This window comes from Oratosquilla oratoria, chromosome 12 (genome assembly GCF_046742065.1).
Source record: "Oratosquilla oratoria isolate Oo_2021 chromosome 12, ASM4674206v1, whole genome shotgun sequence".
Classification (NCBI taxonomy): Eukaryota; Metazoa; Arthropoda; class Malacostraca; order Stomatopoda; family Squillidae; genus Oratosquilla; species Oratosquilla oratoria.
This window is the reverse complement of record NC_134788.1, coordinates 50,749,605-50,764,736: the sequence shown is the minus strand read 5'-3', so window position 1 is coordinate 50,764,736 and position 15,132 is coordinate 50,749,605. Positions and strand designations below refer to the sequence as shown.

The 15,132-nt window shown below is 42.1% G+C and overlaps 2 protein-coding genes across 4 annotated transcripts in view; one reads left to right on the top strand and one right to left on the bottom strand.

Moving 5' to 3' along the window:
• The window catches only part of LOC143031711 (TBC1 domain family member 2B-like), a 107,033-nt gene that overhangs the window by 28,547 nt on the left and 63,354 nt on the right, over positions 1-15,132 (bottom strand). The window lies entirely within an intron of this gene.
• The window catches only part of LOC143031710 (uncharacterized), a 42,637-nt gene that overhangs the window by 16,632 nt on the left and 10,873 nt on the right, over positions 1-15,132 (top strand). Inside the window, exons 2-4 of one of the 2 annotated variants that reach the window (XM_076195903.1) lie at positions 11,005-11,086; positions 11,833-11,937; positions 13,566-13,660. In XM_076195903.1, the coding sequence (XP_076052018.1) occupies positions 11,005-11,086; positions 11,833-11,937; positions 13,566-13,660 (282 nt within the window). The remainder of the gene's footprint in view (positions 1-11,004; positions 11,087-11,832; positions 11,938-13,565; positions 13,661-15,132) is intronic. The other variant, XM_076195904.1, reaches the window with a different exon arrangement.

Sequence of the window (15,132 nt, the reverse complement as noted above, 5' to 3'; positions counted from 1 at the left end):
AGGGGAAAGTAGGAAGAGGGGAAGAAGAGGAAGAGGAGAGGAGGAGGAGGAAGAGGAGGAAGAAGAGAGGAGGAGGAGGAAGAGGAGGAAGAAGAGAAGGGAGAAGAGAGGAAGAGGAAGAACAGTAAGAGGGAAGAAGAGGAAGAAGAAGAGAGGAGGAAGAAGAGGAGGAAGAAAGGACGGAAAGAGGAGGAGGAGAAAGAGGAGGAGGAGGAGGAAGAGAAGGAGGAGGAGGAAGAGAAGGAAGAAGAGAAGAAAGAAGAGAGGAAGGAGGATGAGGAAAAGAAGGAAGAAGAGAGGATGAGGAAGAGGAAGGAGTAGATGGGGAAGAAGAGGAAGAAGAGAAGGGGAGGAGGAAGAGAAGGAAGAAAGGAGGAAGAGGAGGAAAAGGATGAGGAGGAAGAGAAGGAAGAAGAGGGGAGGAGGAAGATGAGGAAGAAGAGGAGGTGGAAGGGGAGGAGGAAGAGAAGGAAGAAGAGGGGAAGAGGTGGGAGGAAGAGGAAGAAGAAAAGGACGAGGAAGAAGAGGGGGAAGAGGAGGAAGGGAAGGAGGAGGAGTAAGAAGAGGAGGAAGAGGAAGAAGAGGAGGAAGAGGAGTAAGAAGAGGAGGAAGAGGAAGAAGAGGAAGAAGAGGAGGAAGAGGAGGTAGAGAAGGCGGAGGAGGAAGAAAAGGAAGAGGAGGAAGAGGAAGGAGAGGGGAAGAGGAGGAAGAGGAAGGAGAGGGTAAGAGGAGGAAGTTAATGTGGAGGAGGAAGAAGAGGAGGAAGAGAATGTGGAGGAGGAAGAAGAGGAGGAAGAGGAAGAAAAGGAAGAGGAGGAGGACGAGGAGGAGGAGGAGGATGAGGAGGAGGAAGAGGAGGAGGAAGAGAGTCCTAAAAAGAGAGGACAAATGAAGAGCCCCCTCCCTCAGCCCCCTCACAGACACCTTACAGCCAACATGACAAAATGAATACGAAATCAAGAAATATTCATCGATAAATAAATAAATAAACAAATAATAAAAAATATAAATAAACAAATAAATAATAATAAACAAAATATAAATCAATAATAAACAATGAGTAAAAAAAGTAATTCAATAAATATCTTTTAATAAATAAAATATAGACGAATTACATATTTTAGTAAATAAATCTGATAAATGAAATCTAAATAAATAATAAACGAAATATAAATAAACGCATAAATAAATAAACGTAAATAAATTACAACCAATACAATAAGACAACACACACACACACACACACACACACACACACACACACAAAGCAAGGCTTGTTATGTTCTGTTTACGAAAGACTGGAAGATTAAAGTTTTGGGAAAAGGTTCGAAAAAGTTCGATTTTTATAGGTTTGAGATGTTTCACAAAAGGTTCGAAACGTTCGGGAAAAGTTCGAAACGTTTAATAAAGGTACAAAACGTTTTGGAAAAATGTTCGATTTTTTTTATAGAAGGGTTTGAAACGTTTCAAAAAAGTTCGCAACGTTTGGGAAAAGGTTCGAATATTTCAGGAAAAGTTCGAAACGTTTTGAAAAATGTTCGAAAAGTTAGATTTTTATAAAGGTTCGAAAATATAAAAGGGTTCGAAACGTTTAAAAAAAATGTTAAAAACGTTTGGGAAAAGGTTGAAAAAAATTGGGTAAAGATTCGAAACGTTTTGGAAAAGGTTCGAAAAGTTCGATTTTTAAAAGGTTCGAAATTTCTAAGAAAAGGGTTCGAAACGTTTAAAAAAAGGTTCGCAACGGTTCTTCAATGGTTCGAAACATTTTATGAAGGTTCGAACATTTCGGGAAAAGGTTCGATGTTTCATAAAGGTTCGAAATATTTTGGAAAAGGTTCGAAAAACTTCGATTTAAAAAAAAAAAGGTTAAAAAATTCTTATAAAAGGGTTCGAAAAGTAAAAAAAAAAAAAAAAAAAAAAAAAAATTTTTAAACGTTTCTTAAATGGTTCAAAACGTTTCAAATTTGTTCGAAACGTTTTAGTAAAGGTTCGAAAAAGTTCGATTTATATAGGTTCGAAAATTCTTAGAAAATTATTCGAAACGTTTCAAAAAGGTCCGAAACATTTTGATTTTTTCTCTCGAAAAGTTTCGATTATCTCGAATTGTTGTAATAAAAGGTCCGAAACAGTAAAAAAAAAAAAAAAAAAAAAAAAAAAAAAAAAAAAAAAATAATAATAATAATAATAAATGAAAAATAAAATAAATAATAAATAAAAGACTAAAGAAATTAAAATTAAACAATCGATACAAAAAAATGAAATAAAAATAATAATAAATAAAAATAGATTAAGAAAATAAATTAAAATTAAACAATCGATACAAAATTAAAAACAAAACAATAAATAAATGAATAAATAATTTAAAGGAATTCAGGAGCGACATTCATACATCGGCTTCGCAGTTCGAGTCCTGGGTGGCGTGGGAATGGGCTGATAGGCATCCGGTTACTTCCAACCGGTTCTGACGTCTGTTCCGGTTTTTGAAAGGGAGGTTGGTAGCCCTGGGGGGCGGGCGGCTGCAAGGTTGGCTAACCTGTTTTAGAACTCGTAAGTAAACAATACATTGGCCTACGCATCGATGAATAACAAAAATAGTAATAATAAAAAGATAATAGTAACACTAAAAATATCATTATTATTATTACTATTATTAATAATAATCATATTAATAATGATAATAATAGTAATGCTATTAATAACAATAATAAAAGGCTTGGTGAATTGACGCACCTACGCGATGAATAAAAATGATAAAAATAAGTTACAATAAGAATATTATTCATAATAATAATGATTATGATAATAATAATAATAATAATAATAATAATAATATTAATAATGATAATAATAGTAATGATGTTGATAATAATAACTGGTTCCGTGAACCGACGCTGCTATGCGAACGACTTGACGTCACATCCTGTATCATCTGGCGACATGACGTCATTTGTGTGGCGAAATCACGAGACGACATGACGTCACCAAGAGGAGTTGATTTAATTAACCTTGGCGGAAAAAAACACACACGCACACACAATTGCATACATGGTTTCTGTTGTAGAGGTTAGCGTCGTGGCATGCCAACTCAGGATAACAGAGATCGTGCCCCGCTCAGGGCTTAACAGGTCTTAGGAAGCCGTCACTGTCCCCCTTGAGCAACACACGCATAGAGATGCCTACACAGTGCGCTCTGGGCTGACAGTTGGGAGGAGAAGACGACGAACAAACGAACGAACGCGCGCACATTAAAGGGGAAATATCGACCTAACAAGCAACTCTCTCTCTCTCTCTCTCTATTTCTCTCTTTTCTTCCCTATCTCTCTTTCCACCCCACTCTCTCTCCCTCCCTCTCTCTATTTCTCATTCTATCTTTCCCTCTCTCTCTTTCCACCCCACTCTCTCTCTCTATCTCTTTTCCTCTCCCTCTTCCCCTCCCTCTCTCTATTTTGCTCCCTCTCTCTTCTCCCTCTATTGCTCCCTCTCTCCTCTCCCTCTATTTCTCTCTCTCTCTCTCTTCCCTCCTCTCTCTCTCTCCGCCTCCCTCTCTCTCCCAATTACCTGTTGTTACCTAAACCATTACCAATCGAGAAACGAAACGCAACAGCAATTAACAGCCATCGCTACCTCTCGTAACATGTGTACGTATATATATAATATATATATATATATATATATATATATATATATTCACACACACATATACATATATATATATATATATATATATATATATATATATATTGTATAATAATTGCTAGCATCGACCCAGAGAAAGAGAAGGAAGAGAGGGGGAGAGGGAGAGGGAGAGAGAGAGAGAGAGAGAGAGAGAGAGAGGGAGAGAGGGGAGAGAGAGGAGAGAGAGAGGGGTAAAGAGAGTGAAAGAGAGCGCGCCGTGCCAAACAAAGGCTCGAGCCGGCTTGGCGCAAACATGTGCGTATATTTGCGCACATGTGCGCGTGTGTACGCACGTGTACACATACTTGTACGTGTGCACATATGTGCACATAATTGCCTACATGTGACTGTTATCGGGGAGTTTCCTCAACCTTTGCCTCCTGTGCTACGATAGCCGGAGCAACAAGCACATACACGCTCCAAGAGAGAGAGAGAATGAGAGGGGGAGAGAAGATAGACAGAGAGAGATAAGGAGAGAAAGAGAGGAAGAGAGAGAGGAGAGATAGAGAGAGAGAGAGAGGAAGAGAATATAGAGATATAGAGAAGGAGGGAGAGAGGGGGAGAGAAGATAGAGAGGAGAGAGGGAGAGGGAGAGAGAAAGAGAGATAGACTGAGGAAGAGAGAGAGGGAGGGAGAGAGAGAGATAGAGATAGAGGGGAGAGGGAAAGAGAGGTAGAGAGAAAGAATGTGTGTGTGTGTGTGTGTTTACTCACCTTGGTCTTTGGATCACGTGTTGAACTCGTGATCGACAGCTATTTCCCTCCCGGAAGAGAGCTCAGAGCTCGTATGTCCGATCTATGGGTAATGCTATGACCTTACACGCGCACACACCCCTAATTCCCCGCCCACGAGAGTTGGAGTAACGACTCGAAGCACAGCGATACTGAAATAATTTCAGCCCTGTTCAGGATTCGAACCAGGTACCGCCGAAACCTCCGTACTGACAGTCTAGGACTATACCAACCGCGCCATCGAGTCGTGTGTGTGTGTGTGTGTGCGTACATGTGTACATGTACGCACACACACACACGTACACACGTGCTTGGTGTGGCGACAAACACTCTCTTTGCTCTCTAGCGCGGACACAAAAAAAGAGAGACACTCTTTTTGCCCCTCTCGCACGCAGGTCACCCTAGCAACACGTACACACACCCTAGCAGGTCCCTAAAGTCACCCTAGCAACATATACACCCTAACAGGTCATAAGGTCACCCTAACAGGGCGTACAGGTCACCCTAGCAGGGCCTACAGGTCACCCTAGCAGGTCCTCAGGGCATCCTAGCAACACATACACACCCTAACAGGTCCATCAGGTCACCCTAGCAGGTCCTTCAGGTCACCCTAACAACACATACACACACCCTAACAGGTCCTCAGGTCACCCTAGCAACACACACCCACCCTAGCAGGTCCTTCAGGTCACCCTAGCAACACATTCACACACACACCCTAACAGATCATTAAGCTCACCCTAGCACTTGAATCCAGTCATCCTAGAATCCGTGAGGGGATATTAGAAGCGCCTAGACGTTCTAGAAACGGTTCGTCACCCTAGAAAGCTAGACAAGTCACCCTAGAAGGGTGCAGTGTCTGTTAACACGCTGTGATCACCCTAATCAAGACTCACCCTAAACCTAGAAACAAGAAAAGGGTGTTGTAGCCTTTCTAGAAGCGGCTACTAGTTAAGGTGACGTCATCGTTCTATAATGGATGACGTCATTCTAGAATTGATGACGTCATCACCCTATAATTGATGACGTCATCACCCTAATGTTAGTTACTACTCCCTAATATCACCACCCTCACCCTACTTCAGGTATAAAGGGAAATGTACACACAAACGTACACACGCGAGTGAAGGTACAAACAAACGCACACGATCGAGCCATATACGTACATGACCGTGATTTGGGCCTGGCAAAGTCATCTGGTGCGCCTGTGTGTGCGTTTGTGTACGTACGTGGGTACTGTGTGTACTGTGTGTGTGTGTGTTTGTGTACGTACGTGTGTACTGTGTGTGTGTGTGTGCGTGTATATATGTGTACGTGTGTTTGTGTACTGTGTGTGTGTGTGTGTGTGTGTGTGTAGGCGTGTGCGTGTATATATGTGTACGTGTGTTTGTGTATTGTGTGTGTTTGTGTATTGTGTGTGTGTGTGTAGGCGTGTGCGTGTGTAGGCGTGTGCGTGTATATGTGTTTGTGTACTGTGTGTGTGTGTGTGTACATGTGTGTTCATGTGTATACGTTTGTGTGTGTACGTGTGCACGTGTGTATGTGTACGTGTGTGTACATGTGTACGTTTGTGTGTAAGTGTGTGCGTACATTGTGTGTGTACGTGTGTATGTTTATACGTGTATGTGTGTATGTTTACATGCACGCACACCCAGACTACAACCGTTGTTCCTGTCTTGTATATAATTAAAGTAGATTAAGTAGATTAGGTAAATACACACACACATGTACACACAAAGAGAGAGAGTGGGAGAGAGAGAGAGAGAGAGAGAGAGAGAGAGAGAGAGAGAGAGAGAGAGAGAGGAGAGAGACTGTGACATTAAGGGAAAACAAAAGAGTAAAGAGTAAAGAGGAAGAGGAGTAGGAAGAAGAGGAAAAAGAGAGACAGGAAGGAGAGGAAAAGGAAGAATAGGAAGAGGAAGAAGGGGCAGAAGGGGAGGAAGAAGGGAAGGAAGAAGGGAAGGAGGAAGAGGAAGGAGAGGAGGAAGAGGAGAAAGAGTAGAAAGAAGAGGAGGAAGAAGAGTAGGAGGAAGAAGAGGAAGAAGAGGAGTAGGAGGAAGAGAAGGAACAAGAGGAAGAAGAGGAAGAGGTGGAGGAAGAAGAGTAGGGGGAAGAAGATTACCTTCTTCTTCGCCAGCGTTTAGCTGCCCATCTCCTCCTCCTCCCTCTCCCTCCAGAAAACCGTTAATAACAAAAATAACAATAACAACAATGATAATAATAACAATGATAATAACAGTAATAAAAAAACAATAACAGCAAAAATAAGAAATAAATAATAATCTCAATAAGTCACGAAATAATAAAAATAATAAAAACAAAAATAACAAAAAAACAACAATAACAGCAAAAATAAGAGATAAATAATAATCTCAATAACAGTCACGAAATAATAAAAATAACCAAAAAGACAAATAATAATTCTGATAAATAAATAAAATTGCTTGTCTTTCTTACAATCGAAAGATGAGATGTCTTAGACTCAAGCTGTGTACACTTGTGTGCGTGTACGTACATGTGTGTACGTGTACGAAGATTGTGTGTGTCAAAGCATGGATACTACACAGACACAGAAACACACACACACACACACTTATTTTCCTGTTGGCCATTCACACAGCCATATAATTAGAACGTCCCCAAATTTTGGGGTGAGAAAGTCCCAAAAAATAATTGTCAGCAAATTTCGGGGTACAATGCCTTCCCGATGTTGCCATTTCAATTTCCTTTCTTTTCGTAACAATTTTCTTTTATTCATCTCATTTCATATTTATCTATTTCATTTTTTTGTTTATTCGTTTATTTGATTGTTTTATTATTAATATTTATCTTCGGCTGCACGGGTTGTCATTCATTCCCTAAAAATGACGTCATATCTTTTCCAGGGAAATCTTATTTCTTTTTAATCCTGAGCTTTTTTAAGTCAATATTAAGCCTAAAATTGATTTAAAGGCCATTTCATTAATAAAACTGAAATATAATACTCAAATAAACATATAAAAACACCTTGGAATGAAAAAAAATCGAGAACAACACGAACACTAAACGACATGACGTCACAGGTGCTTAGCCAATACGGGAGCACACCGGGCGTGACGTCACGGGGCAAAGCGTCGCGGGATTGGCTGACCGGGTGATGTCGTCACGGAATACAGGAGGAAAGCGACGCGGGATTGGCTGACGGGGCGATGACGTCACGGCGTCGGCGTCGGATTGGCCGAAAACGAGCCGCGCCAGTTGTCGCCGTGTGAAAGTCGTGTCGTGGCCATGTCATACGACACCCGACACGGCGTCATCGTTTGTCTCAAGGGCAGAGTCAAGGCCGTGTGCGCGTATGTGCGTGTGTGTGTACGTTTATTTCACTTCAACGCTAAATTTAAACTCCTCGAAATGAGTTCTTCCCTCGCGAAGTTTAATGGAGGCGAAGTCTTGTCCCACAAGGAGTCAGGCCGGAGAGTAATTAGGAGTACGAGGAAGAGGAGGAAGGAAGAGGAAGAGGAGGAGAGAAGGGAAGAAGAAAGGGGGGAGGAAGAGGAGGAAGAGAAAAAGAGGACGAGGAGAAAGAGGATGAGGAGGATGAAGAGGAAGAGGAGAGGGATTAAAAGAAAGAATAGAAAGAGGAAGAGAAGGAATAGGAGGAAGAGGAAGAAGAGGAGGAGTGGGAAGAAGAGGAAGAGGAGGAGGAAGAGGAGGAGGAAGAGTGGGAGGAAGAAGAGGAGGAAGAGGAGGAAGAGAAGATATAAATCGGCCGGCGACATTTTCCGTGCGGGTTGCCCCCTCTTGTCACCGTCATCGCACGCATTCCGTTTTCTTCCATCCGCACATTCCGTTTTCTTTCCCCCCCCCAAAATAAAAATAAAAATAAAGATAAATCAAACATATTTATACACACACACATACGTAGCACATGTGTACACACATACAATAAATTAAATATATTTATATACACACATACGTGCACACGTGTACACATACACACAGGTGCACATGAATAAGCAAAACAAGTCTACAAGTCCATAAACATGTGTACATACACATATATGTACATATACACAAACGTACACACGTGTACATATACACACAGGTGCACATGAATAAGCAAAATATGTCTACAAGCTCGTAAACAAGTGTACACACACACACACACATACGCACATATATGTACACATACACAAACGTTCACACACACAAACACACGCACACATATGTACACATACACAAACGCACACATATGTACAAATACACGTACACACACTATTACATTCCATAAATGTACTCCGATCTAAAATTACGAATTATCATTGTAATTTATTATTATTATTATTATTATTATTATTATTATTATTATATTGCGTATTTTTATAAATATATTTTCCTCTTTTGGGGTTCAAATCCAGAAGATATTTCCTCTCTTTTCCTCCTCTGTGTGTGTGTGTCTGTAACTGTGTGTGTGTGTGTGTCTGTAACTGTGTGTGTGTGTGTGTCTGTAACTGTGTGTGTGTGTGTGTGTGTGTACGTGTGTGTGTGTACGTGTGTGCGTGTGTGTGTATGTAACTGTGTGTGTGCGTGTGTGTGTCTGTAACTGTGTGTGTCTGTAACTGTGTGTGTGTGTGTGTGTGCGTGTCTGTAACTGTGTGTGTGTGTGTGTGTGTGCGTGTCTGTAACTGTGTGTGTGTGTGTGCGTGTCTGTAACTGTGTGTGTGTGTGTGTGTGCGTGTCTGTAACTGTGTGTGTGTGTGCGTGTCTGTAACTGTGTGTGTGTGTGTGTGTGCGTGTCTGTAACTGTGTGTGTGTGTGTGTGCGTGTCTGTAACTGTGTCTGTGTGTGCGTGTCTGTAACTGTGTGTGTGTGTGTGTTTGTGTGTGCATGTGTGTGTGTGTGTGTCTGTAACTGTGTGTGTGTCTGTAACTATGTGTGTGTCTGTAACTGTGTGTGTGTCTGTAACTATGTGTGTGTGTGCATGTGTGTGTGTGTGTGTGTGTGCATGTGTGTGTGTGTGTGTGTGTGTGTGTGTCTGTAACTGTGTGTGTGTCTGTAACTATCTGTGTGTGTGCATGTGTGTGTGTGTGTGTGTGTGTGTGTGTGTGTGTGTGTGTGTGTGTCTGTAACTGTGTGTGTGTGTGTGTGCGTGTCTGTAACTGTGTGTGTGTGTGTGTGTGCGTGTCTGTAACTGTGTGTGTGTGTGTGTGTGCGTGTCTGTAACTGTGTGTGTGCGTGTGTGTGTGTGTGTGTATTTATGCGTGTACGTGTGTGTGTGTGTGTTTGTGTGTGTACGTGTGTTTGTGTGTGTGTGTGTTTACGCGTGTTTGTGTGTTTGTTTACGTGCGTGTGTGTGTTTACGTGTGTACTTATGCGTGTACGTGTGTGTGTGTGTGTGTTTACGTGCGTGTGTGTGTCTGTGTGTCTGAGTGTGTGTGTGTGGTGTGTGTGCCTATGTGTATGTTTGTGTGTTTACGTGTGTGTGTGTGTTTACGTGTACGTGTGTCTGTAACTGTGTGTGTACACACGTGCTGTAAGTGCCCAACCCACATTATGCAGATGAGACGCCATTACCGCTACACTTGATGACGTCACGCAGCCCATTTGATGACGTCACGCAGGTCGTTACGTCACAGATGACGAGTCGACGAGGGGGCGCCGTGCCCCCTCTCTCTCTCCTTTTCTTTCTGTCTCTCTTTCAATTTCTGTCTCCCCCTTTCTCTCTCCTTTCTTCTCTCTCTTTTTCGTTCCCTCTCTCTCAGTTGACGAAAATGCAAATACGACTTTAGCGAATAAAATAAACGAATAAATAAGCAATAAAAATTGGGCCATGTAGGGGTTCTTAGTATTCTGAGGTTAAAAAAGATTTGGACCTTAGAAATTGGTGGGCGGAGCCTAATTCTTTTGTGGGAGGACCCTAGTGTTTATGTGGGCGGAGCCTAATGTTTAAGTGGGAGGAGCATAATTTTTAGGTAGGCAGAGCGAAATGCTTTGGTGGGAGGAACCTAATTTATAAGTAGGCGTGGCTTGAAGCTGGTATGCGGAGACTGAGTCTAATGTGGTCAGAGCCTAATTTTAAAGCCGGCGTGGTTTAAATATTGTGGGGAGGAGCCTAATATTTAGGTGGGCGTGGCTTGAAGCTTATGGGCGGAGCCTAATATTTAGATGGGCGTGGCTTAGTGGAGAAGGGAAGGGCGAGTGTGGCTATGTAAAGGTTTTCAAATTAGCCTTGTGCACACGCGTACACACACACAGACTCGACGGCGCAGTGGTATCGATCGCGGCCGCCACTACGGTGGTCCGGGTTCGAAATTTCAGTATCGCTGCGCTGCGAGTCGTTACTCCAACTCTCGTGGGTGGGGAGTAGGGTGTTTGTGTAAGGTCAAAGTATTACCCATAGATCGGTCATGTATGAGGTACGAGCTCTCTTCCGAGAGGGTAGTAGCTGTCGATCACGAGTACAACACGTGATCCAAGGCCATGGAGAAGCACACGCATTAACATATAAATAAATACGAAATAGTAATAAAAAAAAAATAAAAAAAAAAGTAATAATAATAATAATACGCTTTCTATGATGATAGTTACTCAACTTCCCGCTTTCTTTGTTTTCCCACAGCCCCACGGGGACCAGAAGAAGAACGCTTCGCCACGGACCCCGCCGGAAACAGACCCCGACCCTTCGAGCCCACACCGTGAACGTAAGTTGAAAAGAAAATAAATAAATCATTGCCCGACATTAATTGGAATAAGAAAATGTCACAGGTCCTCAAAAAAGGACCAAGTGATCATTATGGGCCCGAGGGACGAAAAAAAAAAAAAAATATATATATATATATATATATATATATATATATATTATATATAGTGACAGGGACGGGACCCCCACGAGCATAGGTCTCATAATTGAGTGATAGAAAATAAATAAATAAATAGAAAATGTAATTGCATCATTCCATACAACTGGATTTTCATTTAGACAAAGGAATCCTCTGGATCAAGTGATCATTATGGGCCCGAAGGGCAAAAATATATAGATAAATGAATAAATAAAACATAAAGATAAATAAAAAAAAATAATATATAGAATAAGTAAATATACGATGGAATGACAAGGACGGGACCCCTACGAGTACACATATACACACACATACACACGCACAAACATACACATAAACGCACAAATACATATACACATGCACACATACACAAACACACGCACACATATACACATGCATGCAAACATACACACACACAAACGTACATATACACACGTACACAGATAACATACATACACACACATATACACAAGTACACAGATACACACACTCAAACACATACACACACAAACAACACACGCACACACACACACACACAGGCGCGGACTGGAAGACCCCCCCCTTGTCATGTGACGTCACGCTCGACTCGATCTGTGTGTTTCCTGCAGGGGGCGTGGCCGAGGCTGCCAGCACGACGGCCGCCACGGCGACGCGCGGCGGCGGCGGCAACGGCGGCGCCGGCGAACACAGGAACCACAAGGAGCACAATGGCGGTGAGTGGCAGGCTCGAGGAGGAGGTCGAGGTCGAGATGGTCGAGGGGGAGGTGGTCGAGGATGATGATGAGGATGATGATGATGAGGAGGTTGAGGTGGAGGAGGAGGTGGAGGAGGAAGAGGTTGAGGTGGAGGAGGAGGTAGAGGAGGTGGTGGTCGAGGAGGAGGTGGAGGGGGAGGAGGAGGAGGTTGAGGTCGAGGAGGAGATTCTGTTGGTGGAGGGCATGTGGTGGTCGAAGATGAGGAGCAGGAGGAGGATGAAGAGGAGGAAGAAGAGGAGTAGGAGTAGGAGGAAGATGAAGAGGAGGAAGAGGAAGAGTAGGAAGATGAGGTGGAAGAAGAGGAAGAAAAAATGAGGGGGAGGAAGAGGAAGAAGAGGTGGAGGAAGAGGAAGGAGGAAGAGGAGGAAAGTAAGTTCTGTTGGCCAACAGCGGCTAATAAATCAATGAAATGAATCGACGTCCGATCATTTCTGTTTATTCATTTGCTTATTGTTGTAATAATTCTTCCACTCATCCACGTGTCATCCACCCTTCATCCATGACTCAAACTAGACAATTGTATGATACATCCGCACTTCATCCATGTCATCCAACACTCTCATAAACACTTTATCCATCTTTCATCCACACGTCATCCATCTCTCATCCACACCTGTATCCATCTCTCATCCACACCTGCATCCATCTAATCATACACCCAGTCACCCATTAATCAAACCAGACGACAATTGTATGATACATCCATCTCTCATCCACACTTCATCCATCTCATCATACATCAAGTCATCCACGACTCAAACTACACACTAGATGCCATCCGTTCCTCCAAAAGTCATCCAACTCTACGCCATCCATCCTATAATGACTCATCCACTTATCCTTTCAACATAGCCCCATTCGAATCCACCACATCCACGCATGGGTCGGACAAAGGCACCACAAGCCTTTGTAGATCGAATTTAATAGTCCTTTATAGTTGTTTACCTTTTACATTCATGTCCTTTATTATCCATCTTTTTTAATTAACATTGTCTTTGTCCTTGGTACGTATCATTTCGAATTGTCCTTTTTATTCCCTATACTTTGTAGTCAGTGTCATTTTATGTTCCTTTATACTTCCTATTCTTTTTATCCCATGTCCTTTTTATATATATTTGTCCTTTTTTATTGTGCTTTTAAATTTATCACAAAAATTAGTCACGCCATGTCCTATTTATTCTATTTTGTCATTTTACCTGTTTTAAAATAGTTTCCTTTTGTCTTTTTTAATTACTGTCCTTTTTACACAATGACTATAATTGTCCTTTTTTATTGCTTTAAACTTATTAAAACAACTTGTCATTTCGTTAGTCCTTTATTTACTTACTGTCCTTTTTACCCTGCATCTATATTTGTCCTCTTTTACTAGTCCTTTATATTTTTGTCCTTTTTATTGCTTTAAACTTAATAAAATGTTGTCATGTCCTTTTTACCCAGTGTCTATACTTGTTCTTTTTTCACTTACTGTCCTTTTTACTTTTATCTAAACTTCTTATATGAAAATCTTGTAATTTTCATGCAATGTCCTTTTTACCCCAGTGTCCTTTTTCTACTCTGACCTTTTTATTTTTTGACCTTTTTTCCAGATCGCAGCGGGGCCAAGCGAGCCAAGGGCGATCACAAAGGCGAGCACAAAGGGCTTCACTTCACAGAGCACAACATCCAACACAAGCATTCAGAGGTAAGAGAGGGAGAGGGAGAGAGAGGGAGAGAGAGAGAGAGAGGGAGAGAGAAAGAAGGAGAGAGAGAAAGAAGGAGAGAGAGAGAGGGAGAGAGAGAGCGAGTGAGGGAGAGATAGAGAGGAGGATAAAGGGGAGAGGGAGAGAGAGAGTAGGATAAAGGGGGAGAGAGAGAGAGAAGATATAGAGAGGAGAGAGAGAGAGGGGGGAGAGGGAGGAGATACAGAGAGGAGAAAAGAAGAGAGAGGGGGAGGGAGGAGATATAGAGAGAAGAAAAGGAGAGAAAGAGAGAAGAAGAGAGAGAGGAGTGAAGGAGATATAGAGAGGAGAAAGGGAGAGGAGAGTGTGAAGGAGATAAAGAGAGAGGAGGAAGGGAGAGAGAGCATAAGTGAAGGAGAGAGAGAGAAAGCTTTAATAGCCATTTTCACGGTCAAACGCAGTTTGTCAAACAAGTGTTTGAAGTGATATTTGACCGTGTGAACGGGACATTTGGTTTGTCAAACCGGGTTTGACCGTGTGAATAGCCCTTTCATGGTCATCAGGCTTGTGTGAAAGAGAATACGCGTTGAAAGATACCCGTAACCCATTTTCTATGATGAAAAACTTTGTCCCCGTTTTCTATGATGAACAAGCCACCCATGATCCGTTTTCTATTATACACACCTTCCATTCTCTATATGAAAAGGTTTAGTCTTCGTTTTCTATTATAAACAAACCACCCACGTCCCCCTCTCTAGTATTAAACCCAATTTCCCACTTACTGATAAAAATTACTTCTCGTATTCTATTATAAAATTACTTCGTTTTCTATTATAAAATTTACTTCCAGTTTTCTATGATAAAATTATTCCCATTTTTTATTATACAATTATGTCCATTTTCGATGGAAACAATATAAAGTCAATAACAAACAAAATAATAAACAAATAAATCAAGATTACGGCGTCAACAAACGCAATCTGTAGTCATGTTTACGTGTATGTGTACCTATGTGTACGTGTACACATGTGCACCTATGTGTGTGTGTACGTGTTTGCACCTGTGTGTGCGTGTACGTGTGTGTGCACCTATGTGTACGTGTGTGTGCACCTGTGTGTGCGTGTATACGTGTGTGCACCTATGTGTGCGTGTACACGTGTGTGTACCTATGTGTACGTGTACACGTGTGTGTACCTATGTGTACGTATGTGCACCTATGTGTACGTGTGTGTGTACCTGTGTACGTGTGTGTACCTATGTGTACGTGTACACGTGTGTGCACCTATGTGTACGTGTGTGCGTAACCTTAGAAGAAACGTTTACATCGTGAGATCCGTCCCAGCCTCCCTAATCCCCCCTCCCCCCCTAATTTCTACCCCTAATCTAATTTCCCCCCTAGAACGCCCCCCAGCCCCCCTAAAAACCCCGGGTTCCTAATTTCCGCCGAGTTCGGGTAGGCCTCCTTCAGGAGGTTCCTCAAAGTCCCCGACCCCTT